The sequence below is a fragment of the Ahaetulla prasina genome, chromosome 2, assembly GCF_028640845.1.
Source record: "Ahaetulla prasina isolate Xishuangbanna chromosome 2, ASM2864084v1, whole genome shotgun sequence".
NCBI classification, from domain to species: domain Eukaryota; kingdom Metazoa; phylum Chordata; class Lepidosauria; order Squamata; family Colubridae; genus Ahaetulla; species Ahaetulla prasina.
In genome coordinates this window covers 3,437,532-3,461,804 of record NC_080540.1, presented here as the reverse complement: position 1 = coordinate 3,461,804, position 24,273 = coordinate 3,437,532, and the positions used below count along the sequence as shown (strand labels likewise).

At 39.9% G+C, this 24,273-nt stretch overlaps 3 protein-coding genes across 4 annotated transcripts in view; all 3 read left to right on the top strand.

Annotated features, from left to right (window-relative positions):
- The window catches only part of LOC131193701 (zinc finger protein 845-like), a 48,699-nt gene extending 43,918 nt beyond the window's left edge, over window positions 1-4,781 (top strand). Inside the window, 2 exon segments of the mRNA XM_058174176.1 lie at window positions 1-4,218; window positions 4,598-4,781. Of these exon segments, the coding sequence (XP_058030159.1) occupies window positions 1-328 (328 nt within the window). The 3' untranslated portion in view covers window positions 329-4,218; window positions 4,598-4,781.
- Window positions 1-24,273, top strand: part of LOC131193699 (zinc finger protein 213-like) — a 53,328-nt gene that overhangs the window by 8,005 nt on the left and 21,050 nt on the right. The gene's annotated exons all lie outside the window — the stretch shown is intronic.
- Window positions 9,100-22,362, top strand: LOC131192711 (zinc finger protein 883-like). 2 transcript variants are annotated; one of them, XM_058172130.1, is made up of 4 exons: window positions 9,100-9,502; window positions 9,622-9,689; window positions 17,985-18,114; window positions 18,752-22,362. In XM_058172130.1, the coding sequence occupies exons 2-4, from the start codon at window positions 9,633-9,635 to the stop codon at window positions 20,683-20,685; spliced, it is 2,121 nt and encodes a 706-aa protein (XP_058028113.1). In that variant the 5' UTR covers window positions 9,100-9,502; window positions 9,622-9,632; the 3' UTR covers window positions 20,686-22,362. The 2 variants fall into 2 exon arrangements, with proteins under 2 accessions (XP_058028113.1, XP_058028114.1); XM_058172131.1 differs by lacking the exons at window positions 9,100-9,502; window positions 9,622-9,689 and adding an exon at window positions 15,089-15,415.

The following is a 24,273-nucleotide window of genomic DNA, read 5'->3' as shown; positions in this document are numbered from 1 at the left end:
GAAGCCGTATAAATGCATGGAGTGTGGAAAGACCTTTGCTCTAAGTAGTAGACTTACTATCCATGAAAAGATCCATACAGGGGAGAAGCCGTTTAAATGCATGGAGTGTGGAAGGACCTTTGCTCAGAATGGTTATCTTACTTCTCATAAAAGGATCTACACTCGGGAGAAAGTATATAGCAATAGCAATTCCACTTTAGACTTATATACCACTCCACAATGCTTTACAGCACTATCTGAGGAGTTCACAAAATCAGCATATTGTCCCCAGCAATCTGAGTCCTCATTTTACCGACCTCAAAAGGTTAAAACGCTGACTCAGCAATGAGCCCGTCAGGGTTGAACTCTTGGCTGTGGGCAATTAGCTTCTAGTACTGCATTCTAACCTCTACCCACCATGTTTATAGATTTTTATGTATACGCATATTGTGCCTTTCTGATCCAAATGAGACAAGATTGTATCCAACAAAGTGAAATTTAATGTGGAGAAAAGTAAAGTATTTCACCTGAGTGGGAAAAACAGATTACATGAAACCTGGCTCAAATACAGTAACTCTGAGAGTGGCCTTGGAGTCCTAATGGATGATCACTTAAATATGAGTCACCTGTGTGCGGCAGCAGCCAAAAAAGCTAAGACAAACCTTGGTTGTATAAATAGGCATAGAATCAAAATCGCCTATTAGTACCGTTTTTATAAAGCCTTAGTAAGACCACACTTGGAATACTGCATCCAGTTTTGGACATTACATTACAAAAAGGATGTTTAGTCTTTGGAAAAAGTGTAAAGATCAGCTAAGATGATTAAAGGCCTGAAGACTAAAACATGAAGAATTGTTGCAGGATTTGGATTTGACTAGTCTAGAGAAAAGAAGGATTAGGAGTGATAGCAGTATTCCAGGACTTGAGAGGCTTCCACAAAGAGGAGGGGGTCAATTTATTTTCCAAAGCACCAGTGGGCATAACAAGAAACAATGCCTGTGAACTAGTCAAGGAAAGAAGCAACCTGGAATTAACAATCTTCCTTATAGTGAGGACAACCAGTGGAACAGCTTTCCCTCAAACATTGTGGGTGCTTCATAACTGGACGTTTTTAAGAAGATATTTGATAGTCATTTGTCTGAAAGGGTATAAGACGGGTCAGCAACCTGCAATTCTGGAGCTGCATGTGGCTCTTTCACCCCTCTGCTGTGGCTCCTTGTCACTCAAAATATGCATCACAACCACTAATGTGCAACACTTTCCAGCACATGATTTATTGAGCTTTTCAACTCCCGGTAGGCCAACCATGGATAAATCCAGGAAAAGGAAAGTTTCAGAAGAAAACAGAAGGTTTAATTCAACTACATGTGTTAGTTTTGTAGCCGCTCAAGAAATAGTCGGGCACGGAAAGGGTTCTGTGGCTCCCGGTGTTTTCTTTTCTGTGGAAAACGGGTGCAAATGGCTCTTTGAGTGTTTAAGGTTGCAGACTCCTGGCATAGGTTCTTCTGCTTGAGCAGGGGGCTGGACTAGAAGAGCTCCAAGTTCCCTTCCAGGTTGATTTTGATTCTGAATCCTCAAACCTGCTTTTTCTGCTTTCTTCTTTCTTTTTCTAAGTAAAAGGTTTTGTTTTGTTTTTTGGGTTTTTTTTTGTTTTACATTTATACCCCGCCCTTCTCCGAAGACTCAGGGCGGCTTACAATATATAAGGCAATAGTCTCATTCTATTTGTATTTTTTTTTTTTTTACAAAGTCAACTTATTGCCCCCCCCAACAATCTGGGTCCTCATTTTACCTACCTTATAAAGGGTGGAAGGCTGAGTCAACCTTGGGCCGGGCTCGAACCTGCAGTAATTGCAGGCTCTGTCTTCTAATAACAGGCTTCTCTACTGCCTGAGCTATCCCGGCCCCTATGTTTTAAAGGAAACATAGACATCAGTGGAGATGAAGGTTATAATTTGGCCTGAAAGTGATGTATGGCTGCCAATATTTAAGTGGTGTAGATTTCCCAATCATTTCAAGAAACTTCCTCTGATGAGTATATCCACTAGAGCAAGTTGCAGTCAGAAATGGAGAAGTCCTGAATCCCTTACTATTGTTTCAGCATTTTTTCCTTTGCTTAATATTGTCAAAATCTGCCTTTCCACCGTGCTTCCCATTATGTCTTGCATGTGATAACTGAGAAACAAAATCATAAGGAGAACGGGGTTATAATGGTGGCGAATTAGAAAATACAATTCATGGGCTCTTTGTCCTAATTTTGTGGTGATCTTTCCTTGCTTTTCCTCATGTTTGCCATCTCTGCCCTCACACAGTTGTGTGAAAAAAGTGTTGCTTGAACTCAGAATAATTCTAGCATTCTGGAAATATGCATACCTTTATGCCTGTTCCAACGTTTGTCCACTCGTGGAGTTTTGAACCAAGTAGTTTTATTAAGGGAAAGCAGTGGTAGGGAAATGTGGGTGCATATTAAGTTCCCCTAGATATGGTTCTGACTTCCTCCCTCCCTTCCTCCCGCCCTTGTTTTGTTCCTTCCCTGCCTCCCACCTCCCTCCCTCCCTCCTTTCCTTGTCCCAAGTTAGGGATACTCCAGAGAATCAGAATGAGAATCACTCCAGTGTGCTAAGATTACGAATGATCAATCAAGCAGGGATACCTTTGAAAGTCCTTGGGATCCCGTGCCTCTGCCTGTGCTGCCCGCAGTAGTCCCAGTTGCTGCAAGCAAGCAGCGAGAATGTCGAGAGCAAAAAGTGGGACTCGCCTATTTGGGGCAAATTTTATCAAGCCGATTGATTCTGCAGAAGTTTCACTGCCTTTCAGGAATGTAATCCCACTTCTGAACCAACTGATCTATCGCTCTATCTATCATTTATTAACCTGAGCTATTGCCCCCAACAATCTGAGTCCTCATTTTACAGACCTCAGAAAGAAGGATGGAAGGCTGAATAAACCTTGAGCTGCTGATACCTGAACTACAAACTGCTGGCAGCGGGTGATCAGCAGAAGTAGCCTGCCGTACTGCACTCTTAACAACTGCGTCACCATGGCTTTTATATATACCAGTCCACAAAGCTTTATTGCAATCTTTGAGCAGTTTACAAAGTCAGCATATTGACCTCAGCAATCTGGTCCTCATTTTACCAAACGGAAACATTAAAGGCTGAAGCTGGTCAGATCGAACTCAGCTTTAAGCTTTTCCTCCATTTTGGAACTATTTTTCTTTTTTCTTTCTCTTCAGAGCCTTTCCGCGGGCACAAGAGATGGGTCACCTGGGGTGTTCATCAGAATTGGCTGGAGGGGTCTCTGCCCTTTCTGCTTCCCTCCTTCAATGTGCGGCTGAGGGAATAATTTGGGAACGGCGCCTGTATGTATTCAATTGAAGAAATAAAAAACAAATGTATGAAAACCATTTTCCTGATTGTGGCTTCCCTGCCTGTGTCCCACCTTTCTCCACTTAAGACCAGACTTCACAACAACCGCAAGACACAAGTTGTGCTTCCCAGAGAGCCTCCTGGTCCTTCTCTTCTGACCGCCTGACCGTTTCTGATAAGATTTGGACCAGTGATGGGTTACTACCAATTTGCCCTGGAGACTCTGCCCACGTGCCCGGGCGCTTCTGCACATGCGCGCACATGCTCAAGAGGAAACCTGTAGCGACGGGTTTTGAAACGCACCCATGATATGGACACTTCTGAGGCGTCCTCCAATCTCTGCTCAGCCTTCAGGGCAGCTGATCTTGAGAGAGTTGAGTTCAAATCCTCCAGGGAGATTTTTCTCCATCACCACAAACATGCTTATACCTCCTTATACTTTCTCATAGATGTGTTTATATACTATATAATCTTTTTGTATGATACCTACATATATTGTTGTGACAAAATAAATAAATAAATAAGACGGCGAGGGGACTTTCCTTCTACTCCTATAACCATCATCCCTGCCCTTCCCTCAGAGACACTCCTCTTTCCCGCGCTTTGCAGGGAATCCTGTAAATTTACGCGGGATCCACTAGGGGGCGCCTTCTGCCAAGAGAAGGGAAAATCAGGGACTTCCCCATTGGCCCACCGGAGGACGAAAGACACGCCTACCTTTGGAGAGGAGGCTGTGAAGGAAATGACATCATAGAGCCTTGCCCCTCTAGGACCTTGCACTCGCTCTCCTTAACCCCTGGGGCTCCGCGGAGGCGGAGAGGCTGCGGGAGAGTCTGGCGGGGAAGATCCTGATGACCCTCATCTGAGCCGGGTGAGTTGGGGGCTGTTCCCGGGCAAAGGGAGGCGGAGGAGGGAGAGACCCGCGCCCGGCCATCGGGAGGAGGAAAGCAGGGATGCCGTCGGGGGGGGGGGTATCCGTGTCAGAGGAAGAGCCCGAGTGGGGGGAGGGGAGGGTCGGCCTTGCGGAGGCCCAGCAGGAGAGGAGAGAAGCCGGGCGAGGAGGAGGCAGGATTCGCACCAGGCTCCCTGTCTTCGGATTGGGAGAGAAGCGGGGCGGCCTCTCCAGCTGCCTCCTTCCCGGCCCTGCGCTGGGACGAGCCTCTTGGGGCTCCAGGCAGGTTGGACGAAGGTTGTTAAGTTGCTAAATTCCACTTTCTAATTCTTGGCGTTTATTTTTCCTTCAATCTCAGATACAGAAACTGGAAGCCATTTGAAATCCTTGCAAGCCAAAAGTTTCTCGTGGAATAAAAAAAAAGAGCGAAATAACTTGGAGGGATCAGAGTCCTGAGGCACCAGAAATGCTCCCGTGAAGGAAAAGGCATCTGGAGACCCAGAAGAGTCCTTGGAGCCATTTGGAGTTGCTCTGCAGGAGAGAGAAAGGATGGAGACACAACCTTTGGGAAAGGAGGGAAGCGGAAAAGGCCCTTCAGCTGCTCAGCCTGGGAAGCTCTGGACAAGGACTGGGCAGAAGATCCTGGAGGAGGAAACCATCTTCCCTTCAGAAGTTCAGCCCTGGAGCTTCATCCAATATCGGGAGGCTGAGGGTCCCCGAGGACTTTGCAGCCGACTCCATGACATTTGTAGGCGATGGCTGAGACCAGAAAAGCACAGCAAAGCCCAGATGCTGGACCTGGTGGTTCTGGAGCAGCTCCTGTTCCTTCTGCCCCCAGAGATGGAGGGCTGGGTGAGGGAATGTGGAGCAGAGACCAGCTCCCAGGCAGTGGCCCTGGCTGAAGGCTTCCTCCTGAGCCACGTGGAGGAGCAGAAGGAGCAGGTCGACTTGCAGGTGAGATACTTTAATCTAGGGAGTTCAAAAGAGAACAGAAAATGTGTTTGAATACTTCGCCCCTCCTTCCCATAATTCTGTGGCATTCATCGTATCTGGCAGTGTTCCACCAATTCTCGTAAAACTTTGTCCCATTGTTTTCTCACTCAACATCACTGATGGATATTGGATTATATAGATATATGGATATTTTAGGTTGTATTCTGAATATAAGGATCCACTTTATGTCATATGATTTGCATTAATTCTGCTTCTTTTTTCTTCCTCCTTTTTGAAGAGCTGCACTGTGGAAATAAGAGGTCCTGAGGGAAAGAAGAATCCATCAAATCCCCCTCAGGAGCTATTTTTCAGGAGGATTCCTTGGGTAGATCAAAATCAGGACACTTCAGGAGGTAATCGAAGATCCTCTGATTACCCAGAGAGATCCCATCTGCCTTATCTTCCTCTCTTCCTTAGTATACCTCCTCTTATTTTGTTAAATATGAATTTTGAAATTATTTTATCCTTACAGAGAAACAACGCATGAACTTTTCTGGTTTTTACGATGGAGCTCAAGTAGTGGTTGAACCTCCAAATCAAGTAAGAAAGAGAAAAGTTATTAGATTTGTATTCTTTTTTCCTTCAGGAAGTGAAGCGGATGTGCAGAGTTCTCTCTCCTTCTATTTCCCTCCCTTGTTTGGACTGGATTATTTTTGTGTTCCTGTGTGACATGGAGAGTTTAATAGCAGGTTCAAGTTGTTCTCACCCAGCGTAGCTTCCTCTAGACTATTACGGGGACAGAATGGTTTGTCATTTCTACCCTCAGATTCTGTTTAGGAAATGTTTTTTAAACTCCACTGCTTCTGCTAGAACTCCTCCAAATATGAGTTTACAAGAAGTAATTTTTAAAAAAGTGCTTCAAGAGATAAGAATAAACGGATCACATTGGTAGTAACTGCTAGACACCCATTTTTTTTGTCATTCTTTGACTTGGAGTTGTGCAAGGCTAATGAAAAATAACTAAATACTCATTGCCGTTACTATTTTTAAAAAACCTTGTTCATAACCAATAGTTTAAAAAATAAGCAAATCACATTAAAAAATAAAGCAGTTTTAAAATCCAAAGAATGACCATATAGAGCATTTAATTGCAGTACATCGGGCTATAAAATAATTTCAATCCTCTGATTTCTGCCCAGATTAGGAAATCAAACATTCCCGCTTTGCAAAGGCTGAGAAACGGCTTTGCAGAAAATTTTCTTTTCTTTGTTTTCTCCCATTCAGCCAATGACTCAGACCACTAGATCAATGAATGATGGAGCGATAAGTCAGTTGATCCAGAAGTGGGATTACTTTACTGAAAGGCGCTGAAAGTTCTGCAGAATCAATCAACTTGATAAAACTTGCCCCAAATATTTCTTCAGTCAAAGAAATTTTGAGAATTGTCCATTTTCTCATCTAAACTTAGGACTTGTGTGAAGCACAGTCATTGAACCTAGTGCATATCTTTGCTTTGGGAATTTGGGAACAATGGAGCAGAATAACAGAGTTGGTAGGGATCTTGGAGGTCTTCTAGTCCAACCCCTGCTGAGACAGGAAGCCCCATAACATTTCAGATAAATGGCTGTTCAATTTATTCGTAAACAGCTCCAGTGTTGGAGCATCCACAACTTCTGGAGACAAGTCATTCCACTGATTAATTGTTCTCACTGTTCAGCCCTGGAATTTCATCCCATACTGGGAGGCTGAGGGTCCCCGAGGGCTTTGCAGCCGACTCCATGACGTTTGTAGGCGATGGCTGAGACCAGAAAAGCACACCAAAGCCCAGATGCTGGACCTGGCGGTTCTGGAGCAGCTCCTGTTCCTTCTTCCCCCAGAGATGGAAAGCTGGGTGAGGGAGTGTGGCGCAGAGACCAGCTCCCAAGTGGTGGCCCTAGCTGAAGGCTTCCTCCTGAGCCACGTGGAGGAGCAGAAGGAGCAGGTGGAGTTGCAGGTGAGATACTTTAATCTAGGGAGCTCAAAAGGGAACAGAAAATGTGTTTGAATACTTCATCCCTCCTTCCCATACTTCTGTGGCATTCATCGTATCTGGCAGTGTTCCACCAATTCTTGTAAGACTTTGTCCCATTGTTTTCTCACTCAACATCACTGATGGATATTGGATTATATAGATATATGGATATTTTAGGTTGTATTCTGAATATAAGGATCCACTTTATGTCACATGATTTATATTAATCCTGCTTCTTTTTTCTTCCTCCTTTTTGAAGGGCTGCACTGTGGAAATAAGAGATCCTGAGGGAAAGAAGAATCCATCAAATCCCCCTCAGGAGCTATTTTTCAGGAGGATCCCTTGGGTAGATCAAAATCAGGACACTTCAGGAGGTAATCGAAGATCCTCTGATTACCCAGAGAGATCCCATCTGCCTTATCTTCCTCTCTTCCTTAGTATACCTCCTCTTATTTTGTTAAATATGAATTTTGAAATTATTTTATCCTTACAGAGAAACAAAGCATGAAGTTTTCTGGTTTTACGATGGAGCTCAAGTAGTTGAACCTCCAAATCAAGTAAGAAAGGAAAATTATTAGATTTGTATTCTCCTTTCCTTCAGGAAGTGAAGCGGTGTGCAGAGTTCTCTCTCCTTCTATTTCCTCCCTTGTTTGGACTGGATTATTTTGTGTTCCTGTGACATGGAGAGTTTAATAGCAGGTTCAAGTTGTTCTCACCCAGCATAGCTTCCTCTGTAGACTATTATGGGGACAGAATGGTTTGTCATTTCTACCCTCAGATTCTGTTTAGGAAATTTTTTTTAAAGACCACTGCTTCTGCTAGAACTCCTCCAAATATGAGTTTACAAGAAGTAATTTTTAAAAAAGTGCTTCAAGAGATAAGAATAAACGGATCACATTGGTAGTAACTGCTAGACACCCATTTTTTTTGTCATTCTTTGACTTGGAGTTGTGCAAGGCTAATGAAAAATAACTAAATACTCTCATTGCCGCGTTACTATTTTTAAAAAACCTTGTTCATAACCAATAGTTTAAAAAATAAGCAAATCACATTAAAAAATAAAGCAGTTTTAAAATCCAAAGAATGACCATATAGAGCATTTAATTGCAGTACATCGGGCTATAAAATAATTTCAATCCTCTGATTTCTGCCCAGATTAGGAAATCAAACATTCCCGCTTTGCAAAGGCTGAGAAACGGCTTTGCAGAAAATTTTCTTTTCTTTGTTTTCTCCCATTCAGCCAATGACTCAGACCACTAGATCAATGAATGATAGAGCGATAAGTCAGTTGATCCAGAAGTGGGATTACTTTACTGAAAGGCGCTGAAAGTTCTGCAGAATCAATCAACTTGATAAAACTTGCCCCAAATATTTCTTCAGTCAAATAAATTTTGAGAATTGTCCATTTTCTCATCTAAACTTAGGACTTGTGTGAAGCACAGTCATTGAACCTAGTGCATATCTTTGCTTTGGGAATTTGGGAACAATGGAGCAGAATAACAGAGTTGGTAGGGATCTTGGAGGTCTTCTAGTCCAACCCCTGCTGAGACAGGAAGCCCCATAACATTTCAGATAAATGGCTGTTCAATTTATTCGTAAACAGCTCCAGTGTTGGAGCATCCACAACTTCTGGAGACAAGTCATTCCACTGATTAATTGTTCTCACTGTTCAGCCCTGGAATTTCATCATACTGGGAGGCTGAGGGTCCCAGGCTTTGCAGCCGACTCCATGACTTTGTAGGCGATGGCTGAGACCAGAAAAGCACACCAAAGCCCAGATGCTGGACCTGGTTCTGGAGCAGCTCCTGTTCCTTCTTCCCCAGAGATGGAGCTGGGTGATGTCCAGACCAGCTCCCAAGTGGTGGCCCTGGCTGAAGGCTTCCTCCTGAGCCAGATAGAGGAGCAAAAGGAGCAGGTCGACTTGAAGGTGAGATACTTTAATCTAGGGAGCTCAAAAGGGAACAGAAAATGTGTTTGAATACTTCATCCCTCCTTCCCATACTTCTGTGGCATTCATCGTATCTGGCAGTGTTCCACCAATTCTTGTAAGACTTTGTCCCATTGTTTTCTCACTCAACATCACTGATGGATATTGGATTATATAGATATATGGATATTTTAGGTTGTATTCTGAATATAAGGATCCACTTTATGTCACATGATTTATATTAATCCTGCTTCTTTTTTCTTCCTCCTTTTTGAAGGGCTGCACTGTGGAAATAAGAGATCCTGAGGGAAAGAAGAATCCATCAAATCCCCCTCAGGAGCTATTTTTCAGGAGGATCCCTTGGGTAGATCAAAATCAGGACACTTCAGGAGGTAATTGAAGATCCTCTGATTACCCAGAGAGATCCCATCTGCCTTACCTTCCTCTCTTCTGTAGTATACCTCCTCTTATTTTGTTAAATATGAATTTTGAAATTATTTTATCCTTACAGAGAAACAACGCATGAACTTTTCTGGTTCTTACGATGGAGCTCAAGCAGTGGTTGAACCTCCAAATCAAGTAAGAAAGAGAAAATTTATTAGATTTGTATTCTCCTTTCCTTCAGGAAGTGAAGCGGGTGGGCAGAGTTCTCTCTCCTTCTATTTCCCTCCCTTGTTTGGGCTGGATTATTTTTGTGTTCCTGTGCGACATGGACGGCATAATAGCAGTTCAAGATGCTCTCACCCAGCATAGCTTCCTCTGTAGACTATTACAGGGACAGAATGGTTTGTCATTTCTACCCTCAGATTCTGTTTAGGAAATGTTTTTTAAAGACCACTGCTTCTGCTAGAACTGTTCCAACTATGAGTTACAAGAATTAATTTTTTAAAAGTGCTTCAAGAGATAAGAATAAATGGATCACATTGGCAGTAACTGCTAGACACCCATTCTTTTTGTCATTCTTTGACTTGGAGCTGTGCAAGGCTAATGAAAAATAACTAAATACTCACATTGCCATGTTACTATTTTTAAAAAGCCTTGTTCATAACCAATAGTTTAAAAAATAAGCAAATCACATTTTTTTTTGGCAACTGTAGTATACTGCTGGCTCATGTTTGATTGTCCACTAGGACTGCAAGATCCCAGTTGCACTTTCTACTGTTGAGCCAGGTATCACCTATTCTGTGCCCGTGCATTTGGTTTTTCTTTCCTAAATGGAGCACCTTATATTTCTTTTTTCTTTTTTTTTATTGAAAAAGTTTTAACAAACAAAAACATTTTCCCCTTCCCCTCCCCCACAAATTTGGCTTCCCAGGTCTATCACAAGGTATTGTTATACATAAACCAAACATAGAATAAAATTTTCCCTTCTAATCCAATTAACCTCATCCAAATCTTTTCATTTCCCAACCCCCCCATTACATAAAATAATACTTCCTAATTATTCAAAGGCAATCTGATATTTCTTAATCTGATATCTGTTCTGTAAATAATCAATCCATTTTCCATTCAATTAAATATCTTTCCTGCGTATTGTCTTTCAAAAAAGCTGAGATTTTAGCCATCTCAGCCAAGGTAGTAACTTTCAATATCCATTCTTCTATTGTAGGTAACTCTTTTTTCTTCCAATATTGTCCAATCAACAGCCTTGCTGCTGTTATTAAATTCAGAATCAATTTAGTCTCAATCCTGTACAATCCGTTATAATTCCCAAAAGGAAAAATTGTGGCAGGAACTTTACCTTCTTCTTCAGGACATTTTGAATAATCCACCAAATTCTTATCCAAAAGGCCTTAATTTTCTTTAGATTTTTAACTATTTTAATTTGGGGTCTTTTAGATTTTTAACTATTTTAATTTCGGCCATACTGTATAATAAGTTTTTTTAATTTACTTTTAACTGTACATTGTTTCTTTTTTATCTTGGCTGTACACCGCCCTGAGTCCTTCGGGAGAAGGGCGGTTTATAAATCTAATAAAATAATAAATAATAATAAATAATAATAATAATTTCTTAATCTGATATCTGTTCTGTAAATAATCAATCCATTTTTCCATTCAATTAAATATCTTTCCTGCGTATTGTCTTTCAAAAAAGCTGAGATTTTAGCCATCTCAGCCAAGGTAGTAACTTTCAATATCCATTCTTCTATTGTAGGTAACTCTTTTTTCTTCCAATATTGTCCAATCAACAGCCTTGCTGCTGTTATTAAATTCAGAATCAATTTAGTCTCAATCCCTGTACAATCCGTTATAATTCCCAAAAGGAAAAATTGTGGCAGGAACTTTACCTTCTTCTTCAGGACATTTTGAATAATCCACCAAATTCTTATCCAAAAGGCCTTAATTTTCTTGCAAGTCCACCAAATATGAAAATATGTAGCGTCATCACAGTCACACCTCCAACATTTTGCTTGGATATCAGGATACATACATGATAATTTTTTGGGATCTAAGTGCCATCTATAAAACATCTTATAAAAATTTTCCCTTAAATTCTGTGCTTGTGTAAACTTAACATTTCTAACCCAGATTTTCTCCCATGTTTCCAACATTATTGGTTTCTGAATATTCTGTGCCCATTTTATCATACAGTCCCTTACCAAATCCTTTTCCGAACCTATTTCAAGCAACACATTACACAATCTCTTTATATGCTCCTGGGTCTGATTTCTAATTTGCTTTATTAAATTTTCCTCCCTTTGCATTATACCAATTTTTTGATCTTCTTTCCATCTAGCACTTAGTTGCCCATATTGAAACCAAGTATAATTCCTCCCTTCTTCATTTAATACCTGTAATGATTTTAATTGCAATCTACCTCCTTCAGCATACAAAAGTTCTTTATAAGTAATCATTTCCTGTTTCTGTTCTATATTTATATTCTCTATTGCATGTCTAGGGCTCGCCCATATAGGAATCTTATAGTCTAGTTTATAAGAATATTTTTTCCAGACCCACAAAAGAGCACTTCTCAACACATGATTCTTAAAAGCCCTATCCACTTTTTTTTCATAAAATAAAAACGCATGCCATCCATATAACAAGTCATAACCTTCTATGTTCAAAATTCTTTCCTCCGTTAAATTAAACCAGTCACTTATTACTGAAAGGGCTACTGCTTCATAATATAGTTTAAAATTAGGCATTTTTAGGCCACCTCTTTCCCGTGAGTCCTGAATTATTTTCATTTTAACCCTCGCCTTTTTACCTTGCCATATAAATTTATTAATCCCAATCTGCCAATCCTCCAAGTTTTTATCTTTCTTAATTATTGGTATCATCTGGAACAGAAACAAAAATCTAGGTAACACATTCATTTTGATAGCCGCAATCCTCCCCAATAGCGATAGCTGCAATTTTTTCCAGACACTCATATCATTCTGAACTTTTTGCCATAGCAAGTCATATTTATTCTTATAAAGTTTCTTGTTCGATGAGCTAATATAAACCCCTAAGTATTTAACCTTTTTTACCACCTCAAATCCTGTTATTTCCTTTAGTTTTTGTTTCTGTTGTTTAGACATATTTTTGATTATCACTTTTGTTTTATTCTGATTTATTTTAAATCCTGATACCTTTCCATATTTATCAGTTGTTTCCAACAAAGATCTACTTGAATTTATAGGATTTGTTAAAGTAACCACTAAGTCGTCTGCAAAAGCTCTAACTTTGTACTCATATTATCTAATTTTAATTCCCTCTATTTTCGTTAACGCTCGTATTTTATCCAATAATGGTTCCAGAGTCAAAACAAACAATAGTGGTGATAAAGAACATCCCTGTCTCATTCCTTTCACAATCTTAATAACTTCTGTCAGACTACCATTTATTATAATCTGAGCTGTTTGCTCTCCATAAATCGCTTTAATTATTCTAACAAAACAATCTCCAAATTGCATTTTCTCTATTAATTTAAATAAAAAATCCCAATGCAATCGATCAAAGGCCTTCTCCGCATCCAAAAAAACAAGTGCTGCTGAAGTATTCTTCTTTTCTAAATATTCCAATATATTAATAATCTGTCTAACATTATTCCTCATCTGCCTCCCTTTTATAAAACCAGATTGATCAGTATGAATTCTTTGTTGTAAAACTAACATTAATCTATTTGCTATTATTTTAACAAAAATCTTATAATCATTATTTAAAAGTGAGAGTGGCCTGTAATTCCTGGGTTTAGAGCAATCTTGCTCCTCTTTTGGTATCAGTGAAATAAAACATGTTTTCAATGATGGGGGTATTCCCCCTCCTAGTTATATCTGATTAAATAATTCTTTAAGTGGGCCTAGTATTTCATCCTGTAGTTTTTTGTAATAACTTGCTGTAAGATCATCTGTACCGGGGGTTTTCCCCATTTTTAATTGTTTAATTGCCTCCACTATTTCTCCAGTAACTATCGGCCGATTCAACTCTTCCCTTTGTTCTAATGTTAGAGTATTAACCTTATAATCTTTCAAATAATCATAAATGTCCCTATTCAATATTTTATCTTTTGCATATAGAGTAGTATAAAATTCTGAGAAGGCCTTTTTAATTTTATCCTGTTGATATATCTCTTTACCTTTATATTCTATTTTTTGTATGACACGTGCTTTCTGTTTTTTCCTTAAGTTATATGCCAGCAACCTCCCAGGTTTATTTGCATTACAGAAGGTATTATGTTTAGCATATTGTATATTCGTTGCCACCTGGTCTGCCATTAACATATTAAATTGACTCTGTAATATTCTTTTTTTTTTATTGAAAAAGTTTTAAAAAACAAAATCATTTTCCCCCTTTTTTTCCCCCTCCCTCCCAGAAAACCTCCTTCCCCCCTCCCTTCCCCCCCCCCCGGCTTCCCGGGTCAATCACAAGGTATTGTTATACATAAACCAAAAAAGTCAGAACCCCAGTATGGAAGATGTGGGAGTATTACTTTGAAGCTGTTGCTCTCTTTGCGCTTAAGAGCTCCTCTTGTCACCCTTTGCTCTTGTGGTTCCTCTGATGCTGGCAGCAATGAAGCCTCTTGGATCACCATGCCTTCTTGAACCTCTTAAAGTTTTTCTATCACTTCTATTTCGACTTTCAAAACTGTAGAAAGAAAATCCTTTGCCTTTAAAACAGTGTCAATTCTATATCTCCTTCCTTGATAAAAACTGTCAGTCCAACTGGCACCTCCCATCTGAATTGAATCTGATGTTTTTTAAGTTCTTGTGTAAAAAAAACAAATTCCTTCCTATCTCTTAACATCTTGGAAGGAATCTCTTTCGGCACCTTCAGCTCCTGTTCTCCAATTTTTAAAGTTGTCTGATATGAAACTTGCAGAATCTGATTTCTCATAGTCCTTTTCACAAAATAAACCACAATGTCCCGAGGAAGCTTTCTCTGTCTTGCGATCCAGGAATTAACTCTATATATTTTATCAATTTGGTAAGCTACCTCTTGGGGTTCCACTTCAATAAATTCAGCCAATGCTTCTGATATGATTTTTCTTAGGTCCTCTCCTCTCTGTTCCTGCATGCCGCGGATTCTAAGAGCTCCTTCCATAAGTTTGTATTGCAATATCACAACCTGATCTTCATTTTGATCCACTTTTTTCTGAACACCTTGCATTTTGTCTTCTAAATGCTTATTTGACTGAGAGATCTGTTGCATTTCTTCTTCCAATCCCTCAATTTTTTTACTCAATCCTTGAACAGCCATGAGAATATCTTCTCTTATTTTTGCATTAAAATTCTCCATCATCTCTTTTTGCCTATCTTCAGAAAGTTTTAATTGTAGTTTCAATATATCCTCAAGACTTGGTTCAGATCCCCTTCTTCCAGAAGGCTTTAAAGATTTAGCTGCCATTCTGTCTTCAAAAGAATCAGGAATTTAAACTTAACAACTTTCTTTTACTCCTTTCAGTATAAGAGAACTCCGTTTATAACAATCCACAAATAACGCTACTTTGTTGTACTAAAAAAGTTACTTTCACTTTCAGACGCCATTTTAAAAGTCAATTAATCAGAGACAAAGAGAAGTTTCAAGTTTCCAAAGGGGAGTTGGTATACTTGCTGTGTTGATTCTACTTCAAAGATCGAACGCTTGTGAAATTCCCGTCTGCTTAGAAAATCAATCAATTTAACAAGTCCTTTTGAGCAGAAGTGACTCCTACTCCTTTTTCCTGAAAAAAAACAGGAGCACGTTTGAAGTTGGAGATAATGAAGTTCGGTGGGATCATAAATCCAGAAAAATTCGCTCTTAAGAGCAAACCCCCTGGATAGATCTACCACTCCCCCACAGCTCTGCATAAACCCCCTTATGCCCAAGGGATATGCTAAGGTCAGTGTTTATACTGTTTCACTGACTTTTACGATCTAACGTGGAGTGCCCTGTTAGAGCACCCTGCAGGAGCGGTGACGTCACTGGAGCCTCGACTCTGTAATATTCTTATAGCCTCTTTAAGTTTGTGATCTTGTGGGTTTTGAATTAATAATTGTTGTTTCTTTTGAATTTCTTCTTCCAAGTACCTACGCTGCCTTTGTTTATTATTCCTCTGCCTATTGTCCAAATATATCAATATACCTCTAATAAAAGCTTTACTCACCTCCCACACAGTTCCTATAGGTGTCCCCTTGTGCATATTAAAATCAAAAAATTCCTTCATCTGTTTCTTACAATGATTTACATTATCCTCATATCTAAACAGATTTTCATTCAGCTTCCATGTTCTACCACCTTTTTTCCCTTGTAATAATTCCATCCATACTGGGCTATGGTCAGTTAAACACCTCGGAAATATCTTCATTTTCTTCACCCTAGAAAGCAAGTCATTAGAAATTAAGATAAAGTCAATACGTGAAAAAGATTGATGCCTATCGGAAAAAAAAGTAAAATCTCTCTCATCTGGATTCCGTAACCTCCATATATCTCTAAACTCAAAATCTTCCATCATTTCAAAGAAGGATTTTGGTAGTTTTGCATGTATAGGTATCTTCTTAGAAGAGGTTCTCTTATCATTTCTTGTATCAATTACTCCATTCCAGTCTCCTAATAAAATAAACGAACTGTAATCCCAGAGGATCAACCTCTCGTGTAACATTTTATAAAACTTTTCTTGTTGCTGATTAGGTGCATAAATACCTATCAGCAAAGTCTTTTTTGCATCTATCACCAGTTCAATAGCAATAAATCTTCCTTGAATATCTGCCTCAATTAACTTAGCTGGTATATCCTTCCTGATATATACAACGATTCCATTTTGCTTCTTATCCAAAGCTGATGCAACAAAATATTTACCTAATTTTGAGTTTATTAAGTATTTTTGGTCTGATAATTTGATATGTGTCTCTTATAGCCAAATCACATCATTTTTAAATTGTTTCAAGTAGTGAAATATTTTCCTTCTTTTCTAAGCTGAATTCAAACCATTAACATTCCATGACAAAATTCTATTTGCCATTACTGGCCTCCTGAAGCTTTGAAACAGACAACAGAAGATCCTCCTCCGGTATCTTCCATCTAGCTCCTCCCACATCTTCCATACTGGGGTCCTGACTTTTACTTTGAAGCTGTTGCTCTCTTTGCGCTTAAGAGCTCCTCTTGTCACCCTTTGCTCTTGTGGTTCCTCTGACGCTAGCAGCAATGAAGCCTCTTGGATCACCACGCCTTCTTGGATCTCTTGAAGTTTTCTATCACTTCTATTTCAACTTTCAAAACTGTAGAAAGAAAATCCTTTGCCTTTAAAACAGTGTCAATTCTATATCTCCTTCCTTGATAAAACTGTCAGTCCAACTGGCACCTCCATCTGAATTGAATCTGATGTTTTTAAGTTCTTGTGTAAAAACAAATTCCTTCCTATCTCTTAACATCTTGGAAGGAATCTCTTTCGGCACCTTCAGCTCCTGTTCTCCAATTTTTAAAGTTGTCTGATATGAAACTTGCAGAATCTGATTTCTCATAGTCCTTTTCACAAATTAAACCACAATGTCCCGAGGAAGCTTTCTCTGTCTTGCGATCCAGGAATTAACTCTATATATTTTATCAATTTGGTAAGCTACCTCTTGGGGTTCCACTTCAATAAATTCAGCCAATGCTTCTGATATGATTTTTCTTAGGTCCTCTCCTCTCTGTTCCTGCATGCTGCGGATTCTAAGAGCTCCTTCCATAAGTTTGTATTGCAATATCACAACTTTCCTTTACTCCTTTCAGTATAGGAGAGCTCCGTTTATAACAATCCACAAATAACGCTGCTTTGTTGTACTAAAGAATTCACTTTCGCTTTCAGACGCCATTTTAAAAGTCAATTAAGCAGAGACAAAGAGAAGTTTCAAATTTCAAAAGGGGAAGTCAGTGTACTTGCTTGTTGTTTCTACTTCAAAGATCGAATGCTTGTGAAATCCCCGTCTGCTTAGAAAATCAATCAAATGTTTGAAGTCGAAGTATAATGAGGTTCGGCGGGACCTCAAATCCAGAAAAATTCACTCTTAAGAGCAAACCCCCTGGAGAGATCTACCACTCCCCCAAAGCTCTGCACACCCCCTTTTGCACAAGGGGTATGCTAAGGTCAGTGAACAGTGATTTATACTGTTTCACTGACTTTTACGATCTTCTAATGCGGAGCGCCCTGTTAGAGCGCCCTGCAGGAGCGGTGACATCACTGGAAGCCCCACACCTTATATTTCTCACTATTGAATTTCATTTTGTTAGATGGGGCCCAATCTGTCTATCCTTCTATCTCTTTAGTTTATCTTCTGGAGTGTTGGTATTCCTGTTACTTTAGTCTTGTCTGCAAATTTGATGAGTTATATAATTATTATGAGTTATATAATTATATCCTCTTGTCTAAATCATTGGTGAAGATGAACTGGTCTTTCAAATCCTCCTGTTCTGTTCTTTTTTCCGTGTTCAGGAGAGTCTTGTGTCCTTCGAAGACGTGGCTGTGTATTTCTCTGAGGAGGAATGGTCTCAGCTGGATCCTGACCAAAAAGCGCTGCATTTGGAAGTCATGCTGGAAAACCATAGAAACATGGTCTCTCTGGGTAAGAGTTTTCTAGTCCCCAATCAGAGTTCAAGAAGACAGATTATAGTTAATTTTCTTTAAATTAAAAATCATTCCTCAGATATCGTCTCCTGGGAACGAGAGGGAAAAGGTCTGGCCTTCTCATTCTCCAAGGAAGGAAAGAGGTCAATGTCTCTTTGTTTATATGCTTTCTGTGTCATTTCTTATCTCTGTTTTTGCATTTCTATTGGAACTTATCTGTGGAGACTGAGAAGAATGAGGTGTGCTTTTATGTGTCGTCTGGAAGAATGTGTTGTGATGTGTCCTCTGGAACCTCCAAAAATTACGTGAGAATAGAACTTTCACGGTCAGGCCATGGAAGAGCATGTAATGCCAGATCACGCGAGATCAGTAGTCTGAGATCTTGCACTACTGATCTCACGTGATCTCGCACTAAAGTAGTTTATGCCTCATTTCGCAGAGAACAGAGGCCTAAACTACACTCCAGATCAGTAGTGCAATATCTCAGGGTAGTGAACTCGCATGATCTCGCACTAATTACTTCTTGGATGTTTCCCCTGATTATTGGTATTTCTTAACTCAAAACTGAGCGAGATTTGCAGTTTGATCATTTTCTCTAACTTTGTTATCATTTTCATTTCTCTTTTCCTTTGAAGGTAATAATGGGCAGGAGAATCAAGACTCCTATGAACTGTTCCAAGTGATCAATGCTAAAGGTGAAATGGAGAACTTTGGAATTCAAATGGAATTAGAAAGCCATGAGAGAAACCAGTCAAATAATTGGAATCAGGATAGCTCATCTTCCACTGATGCTCCGATGCAAGATTTTCATGCCCAACAAGAGAAAATTAGGAAAGAATATATTGGGAAAAGTATGAAACAAAAAGGATTAACCCAAAACAAAGGAGAAGATGCTATAAGCCAGAACGGAAAGAATTACAATGAGACATTGATTCTTTCTCTTCAAAATATCTTCCTTACATCTCAAAAAACGATTCACACAAAAAAGGAGCCTTATAAATGTTTGGAATCTGGAAAACATTTTAGATCAAGCAGGCAACTTACTTCCCATGAATGGATTCACACTGCAAGGAAACAGTGTTCAGAATCACCTGTAGCCCATGCAGCCCTGTCCCTCCAAGCAGCAGGAGAGAAACCCTATAAATGCATGGAGTGTGGGAAAGCCTTTACTCGAAGTGGTAATCTTATTACCCATAAGATGATCCACACAGGGGAAAAGCCATTTAAATGCATGGAGTGTGGAAAGACCTTTGCTCGAAGTGGTAATCTTATTACCCATAAGATGATCCACACGGGGGAGAAGCCATATAAATGCATGGAGTGTGGAAAGACCTTTGCTCGAAGAGGTCATCTTATTTCCCATAAAATGATCCACACAGGGGAGAAGCCATTTAAATGCATGGAGTGCGGAAAAACCTTTACTCATAAAAATAGTCTTATTTCCCATCAGGTGATCCACACAGGGGAGAAGCAATTTAAATGCATGGAATGTGGAAAGGCCTTTGCTCTGAGCAGTAAACTTACTATCCATAAAAAGATCCACACAGGGGAAAAACCGTATAAATGCATGGAGTGTGGAGAAACCTATACTCATAAAAATAGTCTTATTTCCCATCAGGTGATCCACACAGGGGAGAAACCGTTTAAATGCATGGAGTGTGGAAAGAGCTTTGCTCTGAGCGGTAGACTTACTATCCATAAAAAGATCCACACAGAGGAAAAGCCATTTAAATGCATGGAGTGTGGAAAGACCTTTGCCCGAAGAGGTAATCTTATTTCCCATAAGATGATCCATACAGGGGAGAAGCCATATAAATGCATGGAGTGTGGAAAGACCTTTGCTCGAAGAGGTCATCTTATTTCCCATAAGATGATCCACACGGGGGAGAAGCCATATAAATGCATGGAGTGTGGAAAGACCTTTGCTCGAAGAGGTCATCTTATTTCCCATAAAATGATCCACACAGGGGAGAAGCCATTTAAATGCATGGAGTGCGGAGAAACCTTTACTCATAAAAGTAGTCTTATTTCCCATCAGGTGATCCACACAGGGGAGAAGCCGTTTAAATGCATGGAGTGTGGAAAAACCTTTGCTCTGAGCAGTAAACTTACTATCCATAAAAAGATCCACACAGGGGAAAAACCGTATAAATGCATGGAGTGCGGAGAAACCTTTACTCATAAAAATAGTCTTATTTCCCATCAGGTGATCCACACAGGGGAGAAGCCATTTAAATGCATGGAGTGTGGAAAGACCTTTGCTCTGAGCAGTATACTTAGTATCCATAAAAAGATCCACACAGGGGAAAAGCCATATAAATGCGCACAGTGTGGGAAAACATTTACTCAAAAAAGTAATCTTATTTCCCATAAGAGGATCCACACAGGGGAGAAGCCATATAAATGCATAGAGTGTGGAAAGACCTTTGCTCGAAGAGATTATCTTATTTCCCATAAGATGATCCACACAGGGGAGAAGCCATATAAATGCATGGAGTGTGAAAAGACCTTTGCTCGAAGAGGTCATCTTATTTCCCATAAGATGATACACATGGGAAAAGCCATATAAATGCATGGAGTGCGGAGAAACCTTTACTCATAAAAGTAGTCTTATTTCCCATCAGGTGATCCACACGGGAGAAGCCATTTAAATGCATGGAGTGTGGAAAGACCTTTGCTCGAAGAGGTCATCTTGTTTCCCATAAGATGATCCACAGAGGGGAGAAGCCGTATAAATGAATGGAGTGTGGAAAGTTCTTTACGCAAAGAGGGAATCTTATTTCCCACACAGGGGAGAAGCCGTTTAAATGCATAGTGTGGAAAGACCTTTGCTCTGAGCAGTAGACTTACTATCCATAAAAAGATCCACACAGGGGAAAAAACCATTTAAATGCATGGAGTGTGGAAATATCTTTGCTCAGAATAGTAATCTTACTTCTCATAAAAAGATCCACACTCGGGAGAAAGTATATATGAATAGCAATTCCACTTATATACCACTCTACAATGTTTTACAGCGCTGTCTGAGCAGTTCACAAAATCAGCATATTGTCCCCAGCAAGCTGAGTCCTTGTTTTACCAACCTCAAAAGGTTAAAACGCTGACTCAGCAATGAGCCCATCAGGATTGAACTCTTGGCTGTGGGTAATTACCTTCTAGTACTGCATTCTAACCTCTACCCACCATGTCGGTAGATTTTTTTCTGTATGAATGTTGTGCCTTTCTGATCCAAATGAGACAAAATTGCATCCAACAAAGTGAGATTTAATGTGGAGAAAAGTAAGGTATTTCATCTGGGCGGGAAAAACAGATTAAATGAAATCTGGCTCAAATACAGTAACTCTGAGAGGGGCCTTGGAGTCCTAATGGATGATCACTTAAATATGAGTCACCTGTGTGCGGCAGCAGCCAAAAAAGCTAAGACTTGGTTGTATAAACAGGCATAGAATCAAAATCACCTATTAGTACCGTTTTTATAAAGACTTAGTAAGACCACACTTGGAATACTGCATCCAGTTTTATTATTATTATTATTATTTATTAAATTTTTACACCGCCCTTCTCCTGAAGAAACTTTTGGACATTACATTACAAAAAGGATGTTTTGTCTTTGGAAAAAGTGTAAAGATCAACTAAGATGATTAAATTCAGTTCTACAGAGGAATTATTGAGTCTGTCATTTGCACCTCTATAACTGTCTGGTTGGGTTTGCAACCCAACAAGAAAGACAGACTTCAGAGGATCATTAGAACTGCAGAAAAAATAATTGCTACCAACCTGCCTTCCATTGAGGACCTGTATACTGCACGAATCAAGAAGAGGGCCGTGAAAATATTTACAGATTCCTCACATTAGGACATAAACTGTTTAAACTCCTACCCTCAAAATGACGCTATAGAGCACTGCACACCAGAACAACTAGACACAAGAACAGTTTTTCCCCGAAGGCCATCACTCTGCTAAACAAATAATTCCCTCAACACTGTCAAACTATTTACTAAATCTGCACTACTATTAATCTTCTCATAGTTCCCATCACCAATCTCTTTCCACTTATGACTGTATGACTAACTTTGTTGCTGGCAATCCTTATGATTTATATTGATATATTTACCATCATTTGTGTTGTAAATGATGTACCTTGAAGAACGTATCTTTTCTTTTATGTACACTGAGAGCATATGCACCAAGCAAGTTCCTTGTATGTCCAATCACACTTGGCCAATAAAAATTCTATTCTATTCTATTCTATTCTAAAGGCCTGAAGACTAAAACATGAAAAATTGTTGCAGGATTTGGATTTGACTAGAGTAGAGAAAAGAAGGATTAGGAGTGATAGCAGTATTTCAGGACTTGAGAGGCTTCCACAAAGAGGAGGGGGTCAATTTATTTTCCAAAGTACCAGAGGGCACAACAAAAAACAACGCTTGTGAACCAGTCAATGAAAGAAGCAACCTGGAATTAACAATCTTTGTTATAGTGAGGACAACCAGTGGAACAGTTTTCCTTCAAACATTGTGGGTGCTTCATAACTGGACGTTTTTAAGAAGATGTTTGATAGTCACTTGTCTGAAAGGGTATAAGATGGGTCAGCAACCTACAGTTCTGGAGCTGCATGTGGTTCTTTCACCCCTCTGCTATGGCTCCTTGTCACTCAAAATATGTGTCACAACCGCTAATGTGCGACACTTTCCAGCACACGATTTATTGAGCTTTTCAACCCCCGGTAGTCCAACCATGGATAAATCCAAGAAAAGGAAAGTTTCAGAAGAAAACAGAAGGTTTAATTCAACTACATGTGCTAGTTTTGTGGCTGCTTAAGAAATAGTCGGGCACGGGAAGGGTTCTGTGGCTCCCGGTGTTTTCTTTTCTGTGGGAAACGGGTGCAAATGGCTCTTTGAGTGTTTAAGGTTGCAGACCCCTGGTATAGGTTCTCCTGCTTGAGCAGGGGGCTGGACTAGAAGAACTCCAAGTTCCCTTCCAGCTTGATTTGATTCTGAATCCTCAAACTTTCTGCTTTTTCTGCTTTCTTCTAAGTAAAAGGTTTTAAAGGAAACATGGACATCAGTGGAGATGAAGGTTATAATTTGGCCTGAAAGTGATGTATGGCTGCCAATATTTAAGTGGTGGTGATTTCCCAATCATTTCAAGAAACTTCCTCTGATGAGTATATCCACTATAGCAAGTTGCAGTCAGAAATGGAGAAGTCCTGAATCCCTTACTATTGTTTCCTTTGCTTAATATTGTCAAAATCTGCCTTTCCACCGTACTTCCCATTATGTCTTGCATGTGATAACTGAGAAACAAAACCATAAGGAGAACGGGGTTATAATGATGCCGAATTAGAAAATACAACTCATGGGGCCGGATAGCTCGGGCTGGTAAGGCCTGTTATTAAGAACACAAAGCCTGCAATTACTGCAGGTTCAAGCCCGGCCCAAGGTTGACTCAGCCTTCCATCCTTTATAAGGTAGGTAAAATGAGGACCCAGATTGTTGGGGGGGCAATAAGTTGACTTTGTAAAAATATACAAATAGAATGAGACTATTGCCTTATACACTGTAAGCCGCCCTGAGTCTTCGGAGAAGGGCGGGGTATAAATGTAAACAAAAAAAAAAATGGGCTCTTTGTCCTAATTTTGTGGTGATCTTTCCTTGCCTTTCCTCATGTTGGCCATCTCTGCCCTCACATAGTTGTGTGAAAAGTGTTGCTTGAACTCAGAATAGTTCTAGCATTCTGGAAATATGCAAATATGTCTATTCCGACGTTTGTCCACTCGTGGAGTTTTGAACCAAGTAGTTTTATTAAGGGAAAGCAGTGGTAGGGAAATGTGGATGCATATTAAGTTTCCCTAGCTAGCCAGCCTACTGGCCAACCAAGGTAGCCCTTGATTTAGAATCATTTATTAAGTAACCATTCAAAGTTACAATGGCACTGAATGATGGTTCTGACTTCCCCCTCCCTCTCTCCCTCGTTTTATTCCTTCCCTGCCTCCCACCTCCCTCCCTCCCTTCTTTCCTTGTCCCAAATTAGGGATACTCCAGAGAATCAGAATGAGAATCACTCCAGTGTGCTAAGATTACAAATGATCAATCAAGCAGGGATACCGTTGAAAGTCTTTGGGGTCCCGTGCCTCTGCCTGTGCTGCCCGCAGTAG

Bases quoted from the DNA above. Each gene is read 5' to 3' on its own strand.
- LOC131192711 (XM_058172130.1), top strand. From the start codon at position 9,633: ATGAACTTTTCTGGTTCTTACGATGGAGCTCAAGCAGTGGTTGAACCT. The intron at 9,690-17,984 runs GTAAGAAAGAGA...TTCCGTGTTCAG, and splicing joins TGGTTGAACCTCCAAATCAA to GAGAGTCTTGTGTCCTTCGA. The intron at 18,115-18,751 runs GTAAGAGTTTTC...TTTCCTTTGAAG, and splicing joins TAGAAACATGGTCTCTCTGG to GTAATAATGGGCAGGAGAAT.